Source organism: Tauraco erythrolophus, chromosome Z (assembly GCF_009769465.1).
Source record: "Tauraco erythrolophus isolate bTauEry1 chromosome Z, bTauEry1.pri, whole genome shotgun sequence".
Taxonomy (NCBI): domain Eukaryota; kingdom Metazoa; phylum Chordata; class Aves; order Musophagiformes; family Musophagidae; genus Tauraco; species Tauraco erythrolophus.
Genome location: NC_141496.1, coordinates 16,297,001 through 16,313,042, shown reverse-complemented (window position 1 = coordinate 16,313,042; position 16,042 = coordinate 16,297,001). Strand labels below are relative to the sequence as shown.

The 16,042-nt window shown below is 38.8% G+C and overlaps 1 protein-coding gene across 2 annotated transcripts in view; it reads left to right on the top strand.

Moving 5' to 3' along the window:
* The window catches only part of FYB1 (FYN binding protein 1), a 48,798-nt gene that overhangs the window by 28,856 nt on the left and 3,900 nt on the right, over positions 1-16,042 (top strand). The window contains exons 9-16 of one of the 2 annotated variants that reach the window (XM_086629594.1): positions 1,898-2,042; positions 5,392-5,420; positions 6,587-6,656; positions 7,176-7,316; positions 7,995-8,026; positions 9,015-9,084; positions 11,146-11,251; positions 11,529-11,691. In XM_086629594.1, coding sequence (XP_086485720.1) covers positions 1,898-2,042; positions 5,392-5,420; positions 6,587-6,656; positions 7,176-7,316; positions 7,995-8,026; positions 9,015-9,084; positions 11,146-11,251; positions 11,529-11,691 — 756 coding nt within the window. The remainder of the gene's footprint in view (positions 1-1,897; positions 2,043-5,391; positions 5,421-6,586; positions 6,657-7,175; positions 7,317-7,994; positions 8,027-9,014; positions 9,085-11,145; positions 11,252-11,528; positions 11,692-16,042) is intronic. The other variant, XM_086629593.1, reaches the window with a different exon arrangement.

Genomic DNA, 16,042 nt, shown 5'->3' with positions numbered 1-16,042 from the left:
CCATGCCAGTAAGAAGGATTGCATTTTTTCATGTCTTTGTATTTAAAATAACATGGGTGTTGCTAAAATAGAAGCAGAGAATATAAGGTCCTGTTTTAAGTGTTTGTCTTGTTCCTATTCCTATGGAAAGTTTCTAAACTGTTTCTGGATTTTATTTTCTCTGAAATCCAAGATATTCCTCTAATTGTATAAATATCATCAGTGGATCTATAAGTATGATAAGGGGGTGATGAATCTGGCTCCTGGGTTGTAGTAAAGACGTTAAAAGACCGACCCATAAAATCAATGAAAATTTTTAAAAGCACTTGTTTGATTTTTAAGGAGACTAAAATGACAATAAGTTCAGTAAGACAGTTCACACATGTCGAACTGGACAATACCAGCTGAGCACTTTGTAGTACTGGACATAAAAAGATGCTAAGGACCTGGAGCCTGTCTCATACAAAGAGAGGCTGAGTGAACTGGGACTGTTCAGCCTGGTGAAGGGAAGGTTTAGGGGGGATCTTATAACCGTTCATAAACATCTGATGGGAGGGTGTAAAGAAGACGCAGCCAAGCTCTTTCCAGTGGTGCCCAGTGACAATGCAAGAGGTACAGGCACAGACTGAAACACAGGAAATTCTGTCTGAACATTAGGAAACACCGAGGGTAAGCAAGGAAGGGAGAAGGTTGCCCAAAGAGGTGGTGGAGTCTCCATCCATGGAGATCTTCAAAACCTGAGAGGACACAGTCCTGGGCAACCTGCTCTAGCAAGTCCTGCTTGGGCAACGAGATTGGCCAAGAGGATCTCCAGAGGTAAGTTCCAGTATCAGCTTTTCTGCGATACTTGGAAGTTTTGTAAATATATCTTTTGCATGGAGCATTTTGTACATAGGAAACCAAATCGTGGTGAGGGCTGAGAGAAGGTTATTTTCTTGAGCATGTTCAGTCAATTAATTAATTTACTTTTAATGAATTTACTTTTCATAACCTGCTTCTTGCCTCAGCAAAACTGCAATCTCTATAAGGCTTCTCACTGACAAGTATCAACAATACAGCCCAATTTGTTTCATCAATGCTGCAGCTTCCAGTGTTCACAGGCCAGCAATGGTCTGTGAAGAAGACCAAACAACAGTGGAAAATCAGTCCTGATCATTTAAGCAAAAGAAAAAAAAATAATATGTTACAGATTTGAGGGGAAACACAGGAAAAACTGAGTTCACTCAGAAGAAGCATAGCGAAAGATTTTCCATTTTCAAGAAATGCATGGGCATTTTTCATCTTCAAGAAAATTCATTCATGCTCTTTTCTGTACAGGCAGTACGCCTGTCTAAAATTCCCCTCAGCAGAGACAGAGCTCCCAGTCTCAGGCCAGCTGCTCTGCTGCAAGTTTCTCCTGAGCCATTGCACCCAGGGGCATGACCAGATCTCTTTAGCAAAGATCCAGGGACAAGAGGCTAACAATGCAGCTGCAGCATGTCTACCAGCCTAAATCAATGCAAACAGAGCGTCTCTCCCTCCTTATGACATGTCAGAATCTTTATGTCCTGGGCTTCCCTCAAGCATGCCATGAGACTGCAGTGGTCCCAAGGTTAGCCAAGAAAGGGAGCTTGCCCCATGCTTCCTGGAGTCGGCAAAAAAATTCTTCTGCTGTAGCTGAGAAGCAAATAGAGGTGAAGTTAACTTCACACTAACTGAGGAGGCTTTGGGGGGAGATTTGAGCCAGGTCTGAGATTTGTATTTATGTAGACAGATGGAGACTCAAGCTGAGGCTGCTTGGAATGAGACATTTCTTTGAAAGTTTTCAAAGATCATTCAAAACAATTCAATCACTGATTCTGAACCTTCTGTTAAACTCACCTCTATACCATGAGCTTTAAAACTGTCTCTGCCTAATTACATGGTTTCATTCATGTAGATGGATACATTAAAACAACCATGGTGGAGATTGATTATGATTCTTTGAAGAGAAAGCAACCACCCTCTACCAGAGCTGCTGTGAAACATCCAGAGAGTGACCAAGAAGTGTACGATGATGTTGGAGAGCAGGACAGTATTAGCAGGTATGTATAAGGAATACATTAAAAGGAACCAATGATTCGCTTTAGTCAGCCTAGACAGGGGAAGTTTTACAACAACAAAGCAGACTCTTGTCACAAAGGAACAGCCATTTATATCAGAAACATGTAACTGAGCTATTCAAACTGACGTAGTCAGAGAAACAAGAATGAATTCTGGAATCCAGCATCTATAAGCACTCATACTCAGGAGGAATCCCTACTATTGGAAGAGGACCTACCGCATTGCAGTCCGAAAGAGAACAAAACACAAAAAATGCAGGATTAAAAATCACCTGCAGAAAGTGCAATTCTCTTCCCCTCCTCTCTTTTCCTGGTCTGTCTTTTGAAGTCACATACTATCTTTTCTGACGTGCAAGAATAGAAGAGTTTAAAAGCAATGAAAACACTCACTGCACCGGGGAACTCCTAATCACCCTCATCGCTCTCAAACTGGGAGTCTTACTACCTCTTTCCTTTTGAAGAGGATGAGCCTCTGGAAGCATGACTAGGATAGCCCTTCAGAAGAGAGTGTGGCTCATATGTTTAGTTCTGAAAATAGTGCCTATAAAATTCCATGAGATGGGTATGACCTACACTTTTTTTGACTTCATCAGAAGCTTCTCCTCTATGGCACAGTCTCACATGTACTTGCAATGAAGTGCTACATTGCAGACTCTCTACTTCAATGTGCCATGTGTTTCACATCAAATAGATCTGCAGCTAGCTAAGTGCCATCTCCAGCAGCATATCCAGCTGGCTGGCGGGGAAATACCCTAGTGATCTTGTGACAAAAGCCAAGGCTATCACATGACCCCACATGACAGTGGTACATCTGTTACCCAACCTCACATAAAAGATTGCTTCTGTCATGTGATGCAACCAAGCAGTGCTCATTCTCCGTTATTCTCCGTTTTCATGTCCTGATTTGCAGAAACACATACCTCAGCATTCAGTTAATAGATCTGTATATGGGTGTAGAGGATTTCAATGTGTAGGACAACCATCTTGAAACACTCAGCCCTTACACCTGCTTTTACCACTTCCCAGCACCTTAACACAGAGGCCTTGCTGGAATCAAGGGAACGCAGCTGGCTGGCTGGCTGCTGGGTGCAGCTGATCCTCAGGTGCTAGAACATGCCCATGAGCTCCAGAAACAGTGCTTGGAAAGATCTGCCTTCAGGCTGGCATTCTTTAAGCAACCAATATGGGTTTGCATCTGATATTTTTCCAAGTTGCTCAGTATCAGTTTTCCTCCCTACACATTGGTCTCCTAGCATCATAACCCAGACAGAAGACTTGCTTTAATTGTTCTAGGTTTTAGGTAATGTAAGCGTTAGGCACTTTGTTGCAGAAGTATCTTTGGCCAATCCTTTTCACTATGGCAAGCATTACAATCCACCACCTCAATGCAAGGAATTTAGAAAATGTACTGAATTCGAAAGCAAAAAAGAATACTTAACACTGTTGCATATTAAAATAACAGTGTAAGGAACTTGGGAGGATGAATGAATGGCTCAGTTTCGTTAAATCCTTTAAGCTGTATTTTGACATTTTTATCTTCTCTAGTGATTAATAGCATTCTATTCAGTTCATGAGCATGAATTGTTGGAAGGTCTGACATACACCAACACGTTTTGAAACCACTATAAGAATGCCATACTAAAAAAAGCCACTTGACTAAATAATATTGTCTCATTATCGGTAGTATTGTTAATATGCCAAAATTAGTAAGTGACTAGGGCTGTTGTACTGCAGATTTCTTGGCACAAGAGTTTCACAAATACTTTGTTTTGATGTGTTCATTTAAGTAAGGCTCTGACCTGGAAATAATCTCAGCTACTATGAAACTATCAGGTTTTTTTCAATTACTGTTAGAACCCTGGGCTAATACGGAATCCTTGAAATGTTAGAAACATGCAGTTTGAGGTTTAAAGCATCACCCAATGAAAGCTAGTTGTGCAATAAAGTCACTTGTTTACCATTTGATCTCAAGAAAATCCCCTGACAGGGATGAATCTAAAGGGTAGGGATGCACTCTCTAGTGTTCAGTCAGATTATATTTTTTATTGCCATCAAGTTTGACTACATGACCTCCTGAGATCCCTTCCAACATGAATTATCCTATGATCCTGAGTCATATTTTGTACTTTAGTTTAAAGATATCAACAGGAATAGGCATCAATTTTCATTTCCTTGAAAATAACACTTTATTAGAAATTCCTAATGATTACTAAGAATTACGAACAATTACGACCAAATGTTCAGCTTGTATGAATATATGCACCTTTGTTGACTGTCAATATCTACATTAATTTATCCAACTAGAGAATTTGCTTCACAGCTTTGCTTATGAAATACTGTCCTTTTTTTCATATTAACTAAAGATGGTATTGATAACTCTCTCATAACCCTTTGAATTACTGTAAATCATATTTTTAAATGCACGTTTCTGATTTGTAATTAATTGTATGCAACTAAAACAAACAAACAAACAGAGTACTTTTTCCTGTTTTACCTGAATGTACTAAAAGCTAATCTCTTGTCATTTAAGAGCTATCATAGGATCATAGAATGGTTTGGCTTGGAAGGGACCTTAAAGATCATCTTGTTCAAACCCCCCTGCCTTGGGCAGGGACAACTTCTTTTAGATCAGGTTGCTCAAAGTCTCATCTAACCTGGCCTTGAACACTTCCAGGGATGGGATATCCACAACTTCTCTGGGCAACCTGTTCCAGTGCCTCACCACCCTCAGAGTGAAGAATTTCTTTAGATCTAACCTGAATCTACCCCTTTCAGATTAAAGCCACTACCCTGTCTTATCACTACATGCCCTTGTAAAAAGTCTCTCTCCAGCTTTCTTGTAGACCCCTTTCAGGTACTGGAAGGCTGCTACAAGATGTCCCCAGAGCCTTCTCTTCTTCAGGCTAAACAATCTCAACTCTCTCAGTCTGTCTTCCTAGGAGAGGTGCTCCAGCCCTCGGATCATCTTTGTGGCCTTCCTCTGGACTCTCTCCAACAGCTCCGTGTCCTTCTTACTTACAAAGTAGATGACACATTTTCTTTAGCATTAGTGAGAATGCAACTACTATTTGATTGTAAGAAATTGGTGGGAGCATGGTGAAAACAGAGAGGAAAAAAGAACTGACCCATTTAGTTGTTGACCACATAGAAAACAAAAGCATGTGCCTGAGCTTCCAGTGCAGAATTCGTAGTGCTCAGCTGGCAATGTACACAGGTACCAAAGCCAAAAGGTTTAGAACTAATAACTACAAAAGCGATGGGTGATCATGGTGGTTTTTTCATCTGAAGGATGACTGTTTTTCTCTAAAATGTCTCTCGTTTGCTTTTCCAGTCAGAGTGGAGGTCAAAGTGGAGCTGGAAGTAAGTTCTACATGTACTTTATGGGGAGAGTTGTTCATGTGTACCACTTACCTTCAAATCCAGACCTCTGCAGCTTCCAAATAATGCAGTAATTATCCATAAGCATGCTAAATGTTAGCTAACAGGCAAGATATGAGGAGGTACAGTGGCCAAATTAACTTTCTTTACACCTATGGGACTTTGGGAGAGAAAAAGTTTTGTCTTCAGATACTGTGAATCAGAAGCATGGCAGAGATGACAAAACTTTTCTGTGAAGGTAAATCATCCCACAAAACAGCACTGATGCAATTGGCAAAATACTAACATGGCCAAGAAGTTTCGTGCAGGAGAAATCTAGTTCTGAAATAGCCAGTAATACTACCAATTAAAGCTGCATTTTACTGAAAGAGTTAAGGGGAACATTAGTTTTGGCAATACTCTGGAGTCCTAACCAGGATGACTGCAGTGGTCTCACACTGTCAAGAACACACGTTCAAATCCAGTTTCCCTTTGGTAGCACATATATTTATGTAACATTGTCTGTTGATCACAAGAGCACAGCTCATCTTCTCGACTTAAAGTTTAGATATTGGTCATGGCAGAAGCATCCCCTGGCAGCGCTGAATGAAGTTGCTGCCAGCTAAGTACAAATTTCAGTGACTACTCTGACCAGTGGCTAGAGTTGGACGTGGAAACTGAGCTAACCTTGCACTGAAGGAGGTGGGGCTCAAAGGTCAGAACTGAGACCAAAGTGGGCAGCTTTCTTTGCACTTGCCTCTGGCTTCTGCGGATGAGCACAAGATGTCACTTGCTGAGAGTGTTGGTATGACATCTTCAATCCTCACTCGAGCTACACACAAAAATTTAAAAGTCATCAGTCGTCATAACAACTGGGCCAAAATCAGCCATTTAGAATTTCATCAAATACCATGTAAATGCATTTTTTTTTCAGTATTCGTGCTCTTGTGATCGACAGTGCCAGATTTAATTGCTGTGGACAGCGCTGCCAACCGGGATAAGTCTAAATCACTGTTTTAATAAATAGTGCTGGTTTACAGAAAGATTCCATTTGCAAGGATAGTGCGCAAACTGCACACACATCTGACATGCTTAAGAGGCCAGTAATGAATACTCTATTCAGCAGCATTAAATACAAATGCATTAATTCACTGTTTGATCTGTTAAAGAGACGTTCCAACCTCCTCCTTCTGATCAAGACATTTATGATGGGGTTGATGACGAAGGTGCTGTATCTAGGTATGTTTTTCTATCATTGAAATGATTTGTTTCCGTAAGAGTGTTTGCATTTCAGGTTTAGTATTTTTCAATTAGGCATAATAATTAGTAAGTATTAGGATCATCAGCAAGTGGATGTACATCAGGATGGATTTGTGAATCTAAAAAAAGGGTTCTCTGGTCTTTTGGAGAAGTTTTGTTTTGTAATTAATTTTGGTATGTCAGCAGAAGCAGCCGCAATCATGAAAAGCCTGAAATCCCCCAATTAGACAGAACAGCACTGAAATGAAAATGACTAAAATGTTAGCTGGCTGAGTGACAACATGAAGCCACGAGGTTAATACCTATACCTACAAATATATCTCAATATCTACAAATGACCTAACAGACATATTTCTAGTTAAGCATTTTAGTGTTTAACATTTAGGTAAGTGTTGTTGGCATTAATGAGAATTATGTGCATCAATGGAGAACTTAAACTGGACCTTTTAAAAAAAATGTTACATTTTACATTGTGATAATTGCATGCATACTCCAAAGGTCTGTATCACAGGATGAAGATAAGAATGGTATCTGGTCGTGGGGCATCTTGAAGAGGCTAAAGGCCAAAGATGACAAAAAGAAAAGTGTACGAGAGAAAACAGCCAAAGTCAATGGGGCAGAAGATAATGGAGATTTGTTGTAAGAGTCTGCCAGGAAACCACAGTGCACGTTAACTAATTCTAATAAAGCATTGATCACATGCTACTAACATGTTCTCACAGCAGCCTAATGAATGATGCATCAAATTGCAGCTCAGGATGATACTTTTCTGCAAAACACTGACCTCCTTTCTCTTCACCTGCATAATATAATTGCTCTCTTAACAAGCTGTATTTGTTGCATAAGTCTGATAATTAAAAGATACAAAAAAATTGTTTTGGTGAAGAGCACCAAAATAATACATTGTTTTGTGCCACTCTGGTGATGCAAGTGTGCTGTATCCTCAGTTAAAAAGTACTTTGCTCATCAGTACAACATAGCTGAGATAAACTGGTAAATCTAGTCTCATTAATCCAAATTCTAGGAATAATATGCCAAACAGAAAAATGCAAAGATTGTCTTCTGCCCATCTTACCTAGAGGTTAGATCAGCAACTGGTCTCTTTACCACCATCTTCTCTCCTTCAGTTCTGAACCAGTTTACTTTGATTCAGTGGTAAAAATATATTTTGTCTATGAATATTGCTAGTGTCAGCAGAGTTTCAAAATGTCTGGAGATTATTTGGATCCCTTGTATTGCAAGTTTTTTAAATTATTTAAATGATTCAAAAGCCTATTAATGTGATATAAATACTTAATGAGGATCTTTTTTTTTCAGCATGCCTCCTTCAACAAAGCAGTTTGGAAAAGGTAATTAACAGCCTATTGTTCAGTCTCTATATTGATTCCTGATCCTTTTTTCTACATACATTACTCTGTATCGTGCTAGTCTCAAAAATACATCCAAGGAAGGAAACAGGATTTCCCATTGCTTACCCAGTTCCAGCAAACAAATTTCAAATACTGTGACTGATTCGTCCCCAGACAAGGAGATACGAATACATTGCAAGCTCTCCAGAAAACAATTTAATGTCTTTTTTCAGAAGTCATGATTTTTCTAGATGAGACTTCCACCAGTTCATTTATTTGACGTTAAGTATGAACAGATACACTTGGAAAGAAACTCTTAATGCAAGACTTCAAAAGCAAAAAGAGAGCTTTTTGTTGTTTTTATCACTTGCAGTGTCTTTGTAAGATAGCATTTACTCAGAAATGTCAGCACAGCCACGGAATAAAAAGCAAGTTCTTACAATTTTGGTGGCTGTTGCCTGAACTGAGTTCTAAACCTTTTATCTCCTACTATGATTTTTCTAGCCATGGATTTGAAGGGCTGTATGGGCATTGCAAGAGGGCCTAAAAACTAACATACAGGTGATTCATACCCACTTCTAGGCAACATTGCATTGACCAGAGTGCTATAGAAGTGCCTGAGTGTACACTAACATCAAACCCCAAAAATATACTTTGACACAACACAGTGGGAAATGGACTAATTGCAATGAAGATCACAGGCTATTGCATTAGCCAACATGTGCTAAAGCTTGCTTCAACTTAAGAAGATTAAAATATCAGTGCATACCTGTTGTTATTACTAAAGAGTCTTATTCTGAAAAGGTTGGCTGGTGTTTGTTTTGCACAGAACGTTGTGCCAATCAGAGAACTCACAGTTACTATAGACAATAAATGGTTACAGTACTTGCTGCAATTTCTTGTCAACCTACCATGGATTGTAAAGCCATGTATTCACTACTCAAGGATCGCATGTAATTTTCTATTCTTTTAAACACTATTGTTTCAGATTGTGAAGACAATGATGTTTATGACGACATAGATTCTTCAGACTTCCCTCCTCCACCACCTGAACTCAGGCAAGTGAAAATGGGAATTACTCCCCCGACTGGAGTGATCCCCTGATCACCTATAATACAATGTGAAACATATTTCCAAGTATTGAGAAGCTCAACATGAGCCGGCAGTGTGCTCCTGCGGCCCAGAAGGCCAACTGCATCCTGGGATGTATCATGAGAAGTGTGGTCAGCAGGTCAAGAGAGGTGATTCTCCCCCTTTACTCTGCTCTTGTGAGACCCACCTCGAATACTGCATCCAGTTCTGGTGTCCCCACCATAAGAGAGACATAGATTTGTTGGAGCGCGTTCAGAGGAGGGCCACAAAGATGATCCAGGGGCTGAAGCACCTCTGCTACGAGGACAGGTTGCAGGAGCTGGGATTGTTCAGCCTTGAAAAGAGAAGACTTCGGGGGGACCTAATAGCTGCCTTCCAATACCTGAAGGGAACCTATAGGAAGGCTGGGGAGGGACTTTTTACAAGAGTGTCCACTGATAGGACAAGGGGAAATGGGTTTAAGTTGAAGGAGAACAGATTTAGATTAGATCTTAGGAAGAAATTCTTCAGTACGAGGGTGGTAATACTTTGGAATAAATTTCCCAGAGAAGTTGTGGATGCCCCCTCCTTGGAGGTGTCCAAGGCCAGGTTAGACGGAGCCTTGAGTAGCCTGATCTAGCTGAGAGGCGTCCCTGCCCATGACAGGGAGGTTGGATTAGATGATCTCTGAGTCCCTCCCAGCCTATGCCATTCTATGATTCTATGATTCTATTTACTAGTGGCAGATTGCTACTAATTTATGCTTTATTTAGTGTTGTCAGGTTTTGTAGTTCTTTTAACCCTACTGTTGACAATGGCAGCTGAATGCTCCCTGCCTTCATTTCAGACTGAAGTAATTATTGGGCTATAGAATAAATACACATGCTTTGAATTTCAGCAAATTCAGTCTCTGACGGACAAGAGGTAGAAATGAACAAATAGCCTAAAGGTACTTCATTGTAGATTCTCTGCATGCATATCCTATCAAAATTTGGGGACTGTACAGATAAGTACTTGATCCCAGCTGCTGTAGTATTTTAAAAGGAAAGGAGACAGTGCCCTGTGTTATAAGCATGAAACACATCCAGAGGTGTAAAGTTCAACTCGGAAAACTTTCATCCCTGAACCAGGAAGTTATGGCCATCTCTGGAGCACAGATGTGTAACAAGCATAGATGCATCTGTGAAGATGACTGCAACATGTCACATTCTGTTGTCACCAACTCCACTCAGGTCAAGCTACAGAGTAGTACAATAATCTAGTCTGGAGGCATTAAAACAGAGAGAGCTCTTTGAACTGTGTATTGAAAGGAAAACACGTGGCACTCCTAACGTAAATCTAGGTTAGTTTGCACACACATACATTCCTCATCAGTGAAACTGTCATCCAGGTCTCCTACAGAGATCAGAAAGGATGAAAAAGTAGAGTTGGACTTTAAATTGCCAGGTACAGCATCAGGAAGGGCAGTTAGGATATGAAACCCTTCCATGCTCATGAGCACAAGTAAGCAGTATCAGGGATGTGGAAAAAACAACAGAACTTGAAACGAGTCATGCAGATTTCCTGGTGTAGCAAGGTCTTCTAGGGGAACATAGGGCCAACATAGCTGCTGTACAAAAGGCAAAGATGTTCCAGCTGCCTCCACAGTGTGACGTGTTATTCAGCCTATTGCCCAAATATACATAAACTTCATAAAAATTGCTCCTTGCCTAGAGATTTCAAAGTGATGGGTATCATTTACCTAAACTATTTTTGGTGGATGTAAATTTCTTATGGCCGTAGCTGCTAGATACTGTGAATAATTTTCCATGTTCACCTGTGTGATAGACATATTAACATCAGAAGTCATGAAAAGAGAAAAGTAGGAAAGACAACCCCAAGTTTTTATTTCTTTCGAAATCAAATCTGTGTTGTATGATCCATATTAGTTTTGTAGAGCAACAAAAACATATGAAAGACACATGCGTTTTCACTAAAATGATCAGAAGGGTTGTCAATACCTCAGATATGTTACTAATTTTGTTTTTGTCTGTAACCTCTTGTTATAGTTCACCAAAATCAGCAAGCCTTGGAAAATCTAAGTCAGATGAACAAGATGCACAAAAGCGTAAAAAGATAGAAAGAGAAGAGAAAGAGTTCAGAAAAAAGTTCAAAGTAAGTTTTGTTCAAAGTAAGTTGAAATATAAAGACTGAAGTATCTGTACCCTGTACTCTAAGTTGTGTCCTCTAATTTGTAAAGAATCCATTATTTTGCCTTTGAAAGGTAAAGTGTTACTGCTTGTAAAAATAGTGATCTGAGCATTTGTATGTGATTGTTTGCCTCATTTTCAAAAATTGAGCAACAAATGGGAATATAGTGGCCTAAAAATTCGTGATCGTAAGCTTTACGTTGATGGTCTTTAACCAGCATCTCTTTATTTTATTTTTGCAGTTTGAAGGTGAAATTAAAGTTCTTTACTCTACCACCACAGTCCAGGATTTGCCCCTGAGAAGACGAGGACCTAAAGACTTAGAAGTTAAACCAGGGGAGTCTCTTGAAATTATAGAAAGTACAGATGATACCAAAGTCCTGTGCAGGAATGAAGAAGGAAAATGTAAGTTTTAATAAAAAGCTGTAGTGCAACTCAAATTGTCAGAGAATGATTGAGTCAGGAAATGTAAAAAACCCTTCTCTCTGTCATATTAAAGTAGAGTCTATTACTTGTCTTTTTCCTTGCCTAGTGGTTAACAAGAGGTAGATTGTTGTTATTTTACTATTGCATTTTAAGAGTGGCTTGCCTTAAAAAAATTAGAACTCCAATAGACAAGAGATACCAAATGTGAGAAAAACTTGGTTACGGAAATCTTGCTTTCCATCAACTAAGATTAGCAGATGTTTTTGTTGCCTCTGTCTCCCTCTATATGACAAGAAGGGTGTCACCATGATACCCCACAGAATCTAGTAAAAGTAGAATCCTTGCTGCACCTTGGGGAAGCACTTGCCCATTGATTACAGCCAAGGGAGAATCAATAACAATATTCTTACTTTGGATTGCCAGAGATGAGTTTAGTCTTTTTGACGGGCTGGGGAGGAAACTGCTTAGCAGCCTTGGCCCCAGCCCCCAGCTGATCCAAGGCACGTGTCATTGCCACGCCGGCTTGTTTTGGGAGCTGCACGAGGCCTCTCAGTGTTTCTTTGAAACTCTTGGCTGGGGTGTGCATTGGCAGAAGATTTTGCATTTTTGGAGAAGTCTGGACCATCTACCGTTGGTTAGATGTCTTAATGTGCTTCTGTAACAACACTTTTCCAATCTCCTAACAAAAATTCACTTTGTGTAGGAACAGGCTATGTTCAAAGCAGCAGCATCCTTCCGCTCACCTTTAATTTTTACCTCTGAGCTATGCAGAAAACAGTTCAATGCCATAAACCTCTGAAGGGGATTTAGTCACTTCTCTTCTATTTTTTTACCCTCTGTACTCAACTGTTACAGTCTGGAGTAGAGCTGCCTTCCTGGTAGACCTGCAGGGCAAGGAAGAATTTCTTGCCTAACAACACTTAAGTGTTTCAAAATATGGATTGCACTAATGTAGCCACTTCCCCAAGAGCAGCTTTCAATGCTGCATTTTTTGAATCAAGCTAATCACAAAGCAGAAAGTAGTTCATGTTGGCTGTTTTCCTCACAGCCTTCAAAGCCTTTCAAACAGTGACAGGAGCTACTGCTTTGCTATGCATAAAAGAGCAAAACAACTCAAAATATCCTTCCTGAAAACCTCTGAATAGATCTCAGTCAATTTTCACATTAATTAGTGAAGTTTGAATCCTACTTTAGTTAAATGCATGACAGTTGTGGTTATTTGCTGTAGTTGCTCTAGTTCTTCGTCTCTTGCAGCTATGATTTTACCTTTTGAAGGCCACACAGACTGAAAATCAACAAGTAAAGACAATTTTCTTACTTTCTTACACATTAATTCTTCCATTTGATTGTTAACTTGGGAAGCACTTCCATAGCTTCATGCCTTTACCGGCAGCTAAACAAAATTCCAAATTCTATTATGTCTTCTCCCCTTTTTAAGCAAGGACTAATGATCTTAGGAATGTATTCTGCTGTCACTTATTTTAATTGTTATGAAATGATTTAAATTTCAAAAGTGAAACAAGGAACTGATTCTCATTTACCTTCTCAAATTCCTTCTTACTGTTGCTTCGGTCTGACCCACATACATTTTGAAATACAGAAAAATCTTCAATTCACTTTCATAGATTTTGCTTAAACATTAGGATACAAATGGACTTCAGTGCCTGAAAATGTAAGTTGTGTCCTCCCCAAGCTTCCTTTACACTGTCAGAGAGCAGCTGGCCTGATGTATCATAGCTTTCTGAGGTGCTAAGTAATCAGGATGGAGTGTGCTGACCTGCTGCCTTGTTCCCTATTACGGAAGCCACATAAATATCAACGAATTGGAAACAGAAACTTTGGAGGTGTAATTTTGGATTAGTAAGTCTGACAGTGTGAGATCAGTGGGGGCTCTATCTCTCGCATATTTAGGAGCTAGGGACCATCAGAAGAACCTAGATGATGCTTTCCAGTGGTAGAAGGTCTGGCACATGTACGTCTGGCTTGCAAGCACACTGTGTTTGTGCACCATGACTGTAAGCAAGCAAATTTTGTTTCATGTATTTCACGTGAGAAAATTAATGAAGAAACAGAGAATATCAGATGAGCCAAATTATTTCAAATGATTCTCAGTCAGGCTTCAGGTATCCTGAAACTCAATTGGACTCTGCTTAAAGAGAATTTTAAAATGATGGCATCTTAAAAAAAAGAGTCAATTTCCACACCTTTATCCCAAATAATAAAATCCAAGGAAAGACAACCAGGCTGCAACAATCCTGAATAGACAGAGCTTTCCCTGTGTGTACCAACTTGCAATCAGCCTGAGAGAATACATAGGTGACTGAAAACCTGCAGCACTGGGTTCTTTGACTCTTAAAGATTACCTGCAGTTCAACATTTTTAGCAGGCAAAAGTTGTAATGGAATTGATCTAAGCGTCGAATATTCATCACTCTGAAGAGACAAATACAGGCAAATGAAGCAAATTTTATCTTACACAGCTGCAGTCAAACAGAACTACTTTTTCATTCATGTAAGTGTTAAGTCATAAATGGAAGCTAAAGCAGCTTAGTGTCAAATAAAATATCACATGAAAATTATGCCTTTTTAGGCAAACTTCACCTCTTCTCTCTGTCTTCACAAGATAGAAGTTTTCTTTAAAAATGCAGTGGTTTTAATGTGTTATGGCCTTCATAGATCAAATTGCTAATCTACTTTCTATGTACCAATTAATACAGCATATTCTGGAAAAAAACTTATTTATATTTGAGATTTATAGCACTATCTGATATCTACCTATTTTAAGATGGAAATACACCAAGTTAAAATGAATTTTGCAAATTTTTTTTTTATGAAGAAAAGCTGTCTATAGGAATTAGTTACTTATCACTATTTTGCAGGATGATTAGGGATATGAGTCTTGTCAGATAACTTTTCCATATAGGCATCGCATCGGATATATTTATACGTCAAAACGTTGGCCAGTTGAAGACTGTGATAATTTAGCAGCTTTCGGGAACAGTACTAGCTCATTGTGTCTGATGCCAATTTACAAGGGAAGGTTTCCCCCACTAGTAAAGTAACAGATCTTGACAAGGGCAGTTTCAGTTAGAATAAAATTACAGTTTGGATGTAAGAAAGGCTTAACAGGAAGAATGAGATTCTTTCACTGGGCATTACTGTGTGTTTAAAAAAAGACAAGACACTTTCATGTCTTGTGTATCAGAAAAGAAAAATTCATGTCAAGCAGGAAATAATTCCTGAAGGTAAAACAATAAGATCTGGGGATTCAGCTAGACTGACCTGAAAGATCGCCACCAGAAATACTAGCAGAAAACTAATACTTTTTGTGCTATATAATGGTTTCTGTAAGTACATGGAGCAGTAGCAGCTCCAAGAATTCAAGGAACTTTACAAGTCAAGCTAATAAATTTATTCTAAAACCTACAAATTCTATGTGAATTACTCAAAAACTCTCACGTTATTGTGACTATTTAAGCCTCCTAATGACTATAAGAAGGAAACCTACCTAGTAATTCCAAATATAACACAAGATCACATTTCCCCTTTAGAACTGTCCTAATTTTATACCAACACACCAACGTTTACCTACAACTATGTAATTATTGTTATGGCTTCTCTTTGTTTGTATATGTTATACCAACTGACAAGTATGTCAGTAGATATCTTTTACCAAAGACATTAAGGAATTTTTTCAAGAGATTAAATACGTTGAAGAAGAATATGTGTGGGTTTATCTCATTTTGTTAGTAATGCAACAGAGTAATAGAATAATTCACTAGCGAGTAGCTTTTCTAAGGTCTTTCCATTATCTATATAAACAGTTGTTATGAACATGATATAGGTAAATTTTTTTAAACAATTAAACAGTTAAAGATAATTAATTGGTGTATACATCTTGAAAGACATCTTTGTCCCTGTAGGAAACTATACATATTTCTATTATTTATTATTATACATATTATTATGCAGTTATTATTATACCACATTTTTGTGCCATAGTTTGTGAACTGCACTATATTGTGTGTTAATACCTATTTGTTTTGCACCCCTCTCATGTGACCAGGAAACTAAAATCTAAGATGAAAACCTAATCTTGCATGACCTGTATTACTATTTTCACCTTTCAGCACTAGTTTTATAGATAACAGAAACTACTGCAACAGAACAAGAGAAATGACATTTTATGACTACGTAAAGTACCTGGCAAAGTAGACGTCTAACTGGTCTGGAAGATACTGTAGTATTCTGATTCTCTGTCTAAGGCACCACATTATACTAAACAAGCAGATAAGACTAATTAAAACTAAAATTAGACATAGCAAAATCTT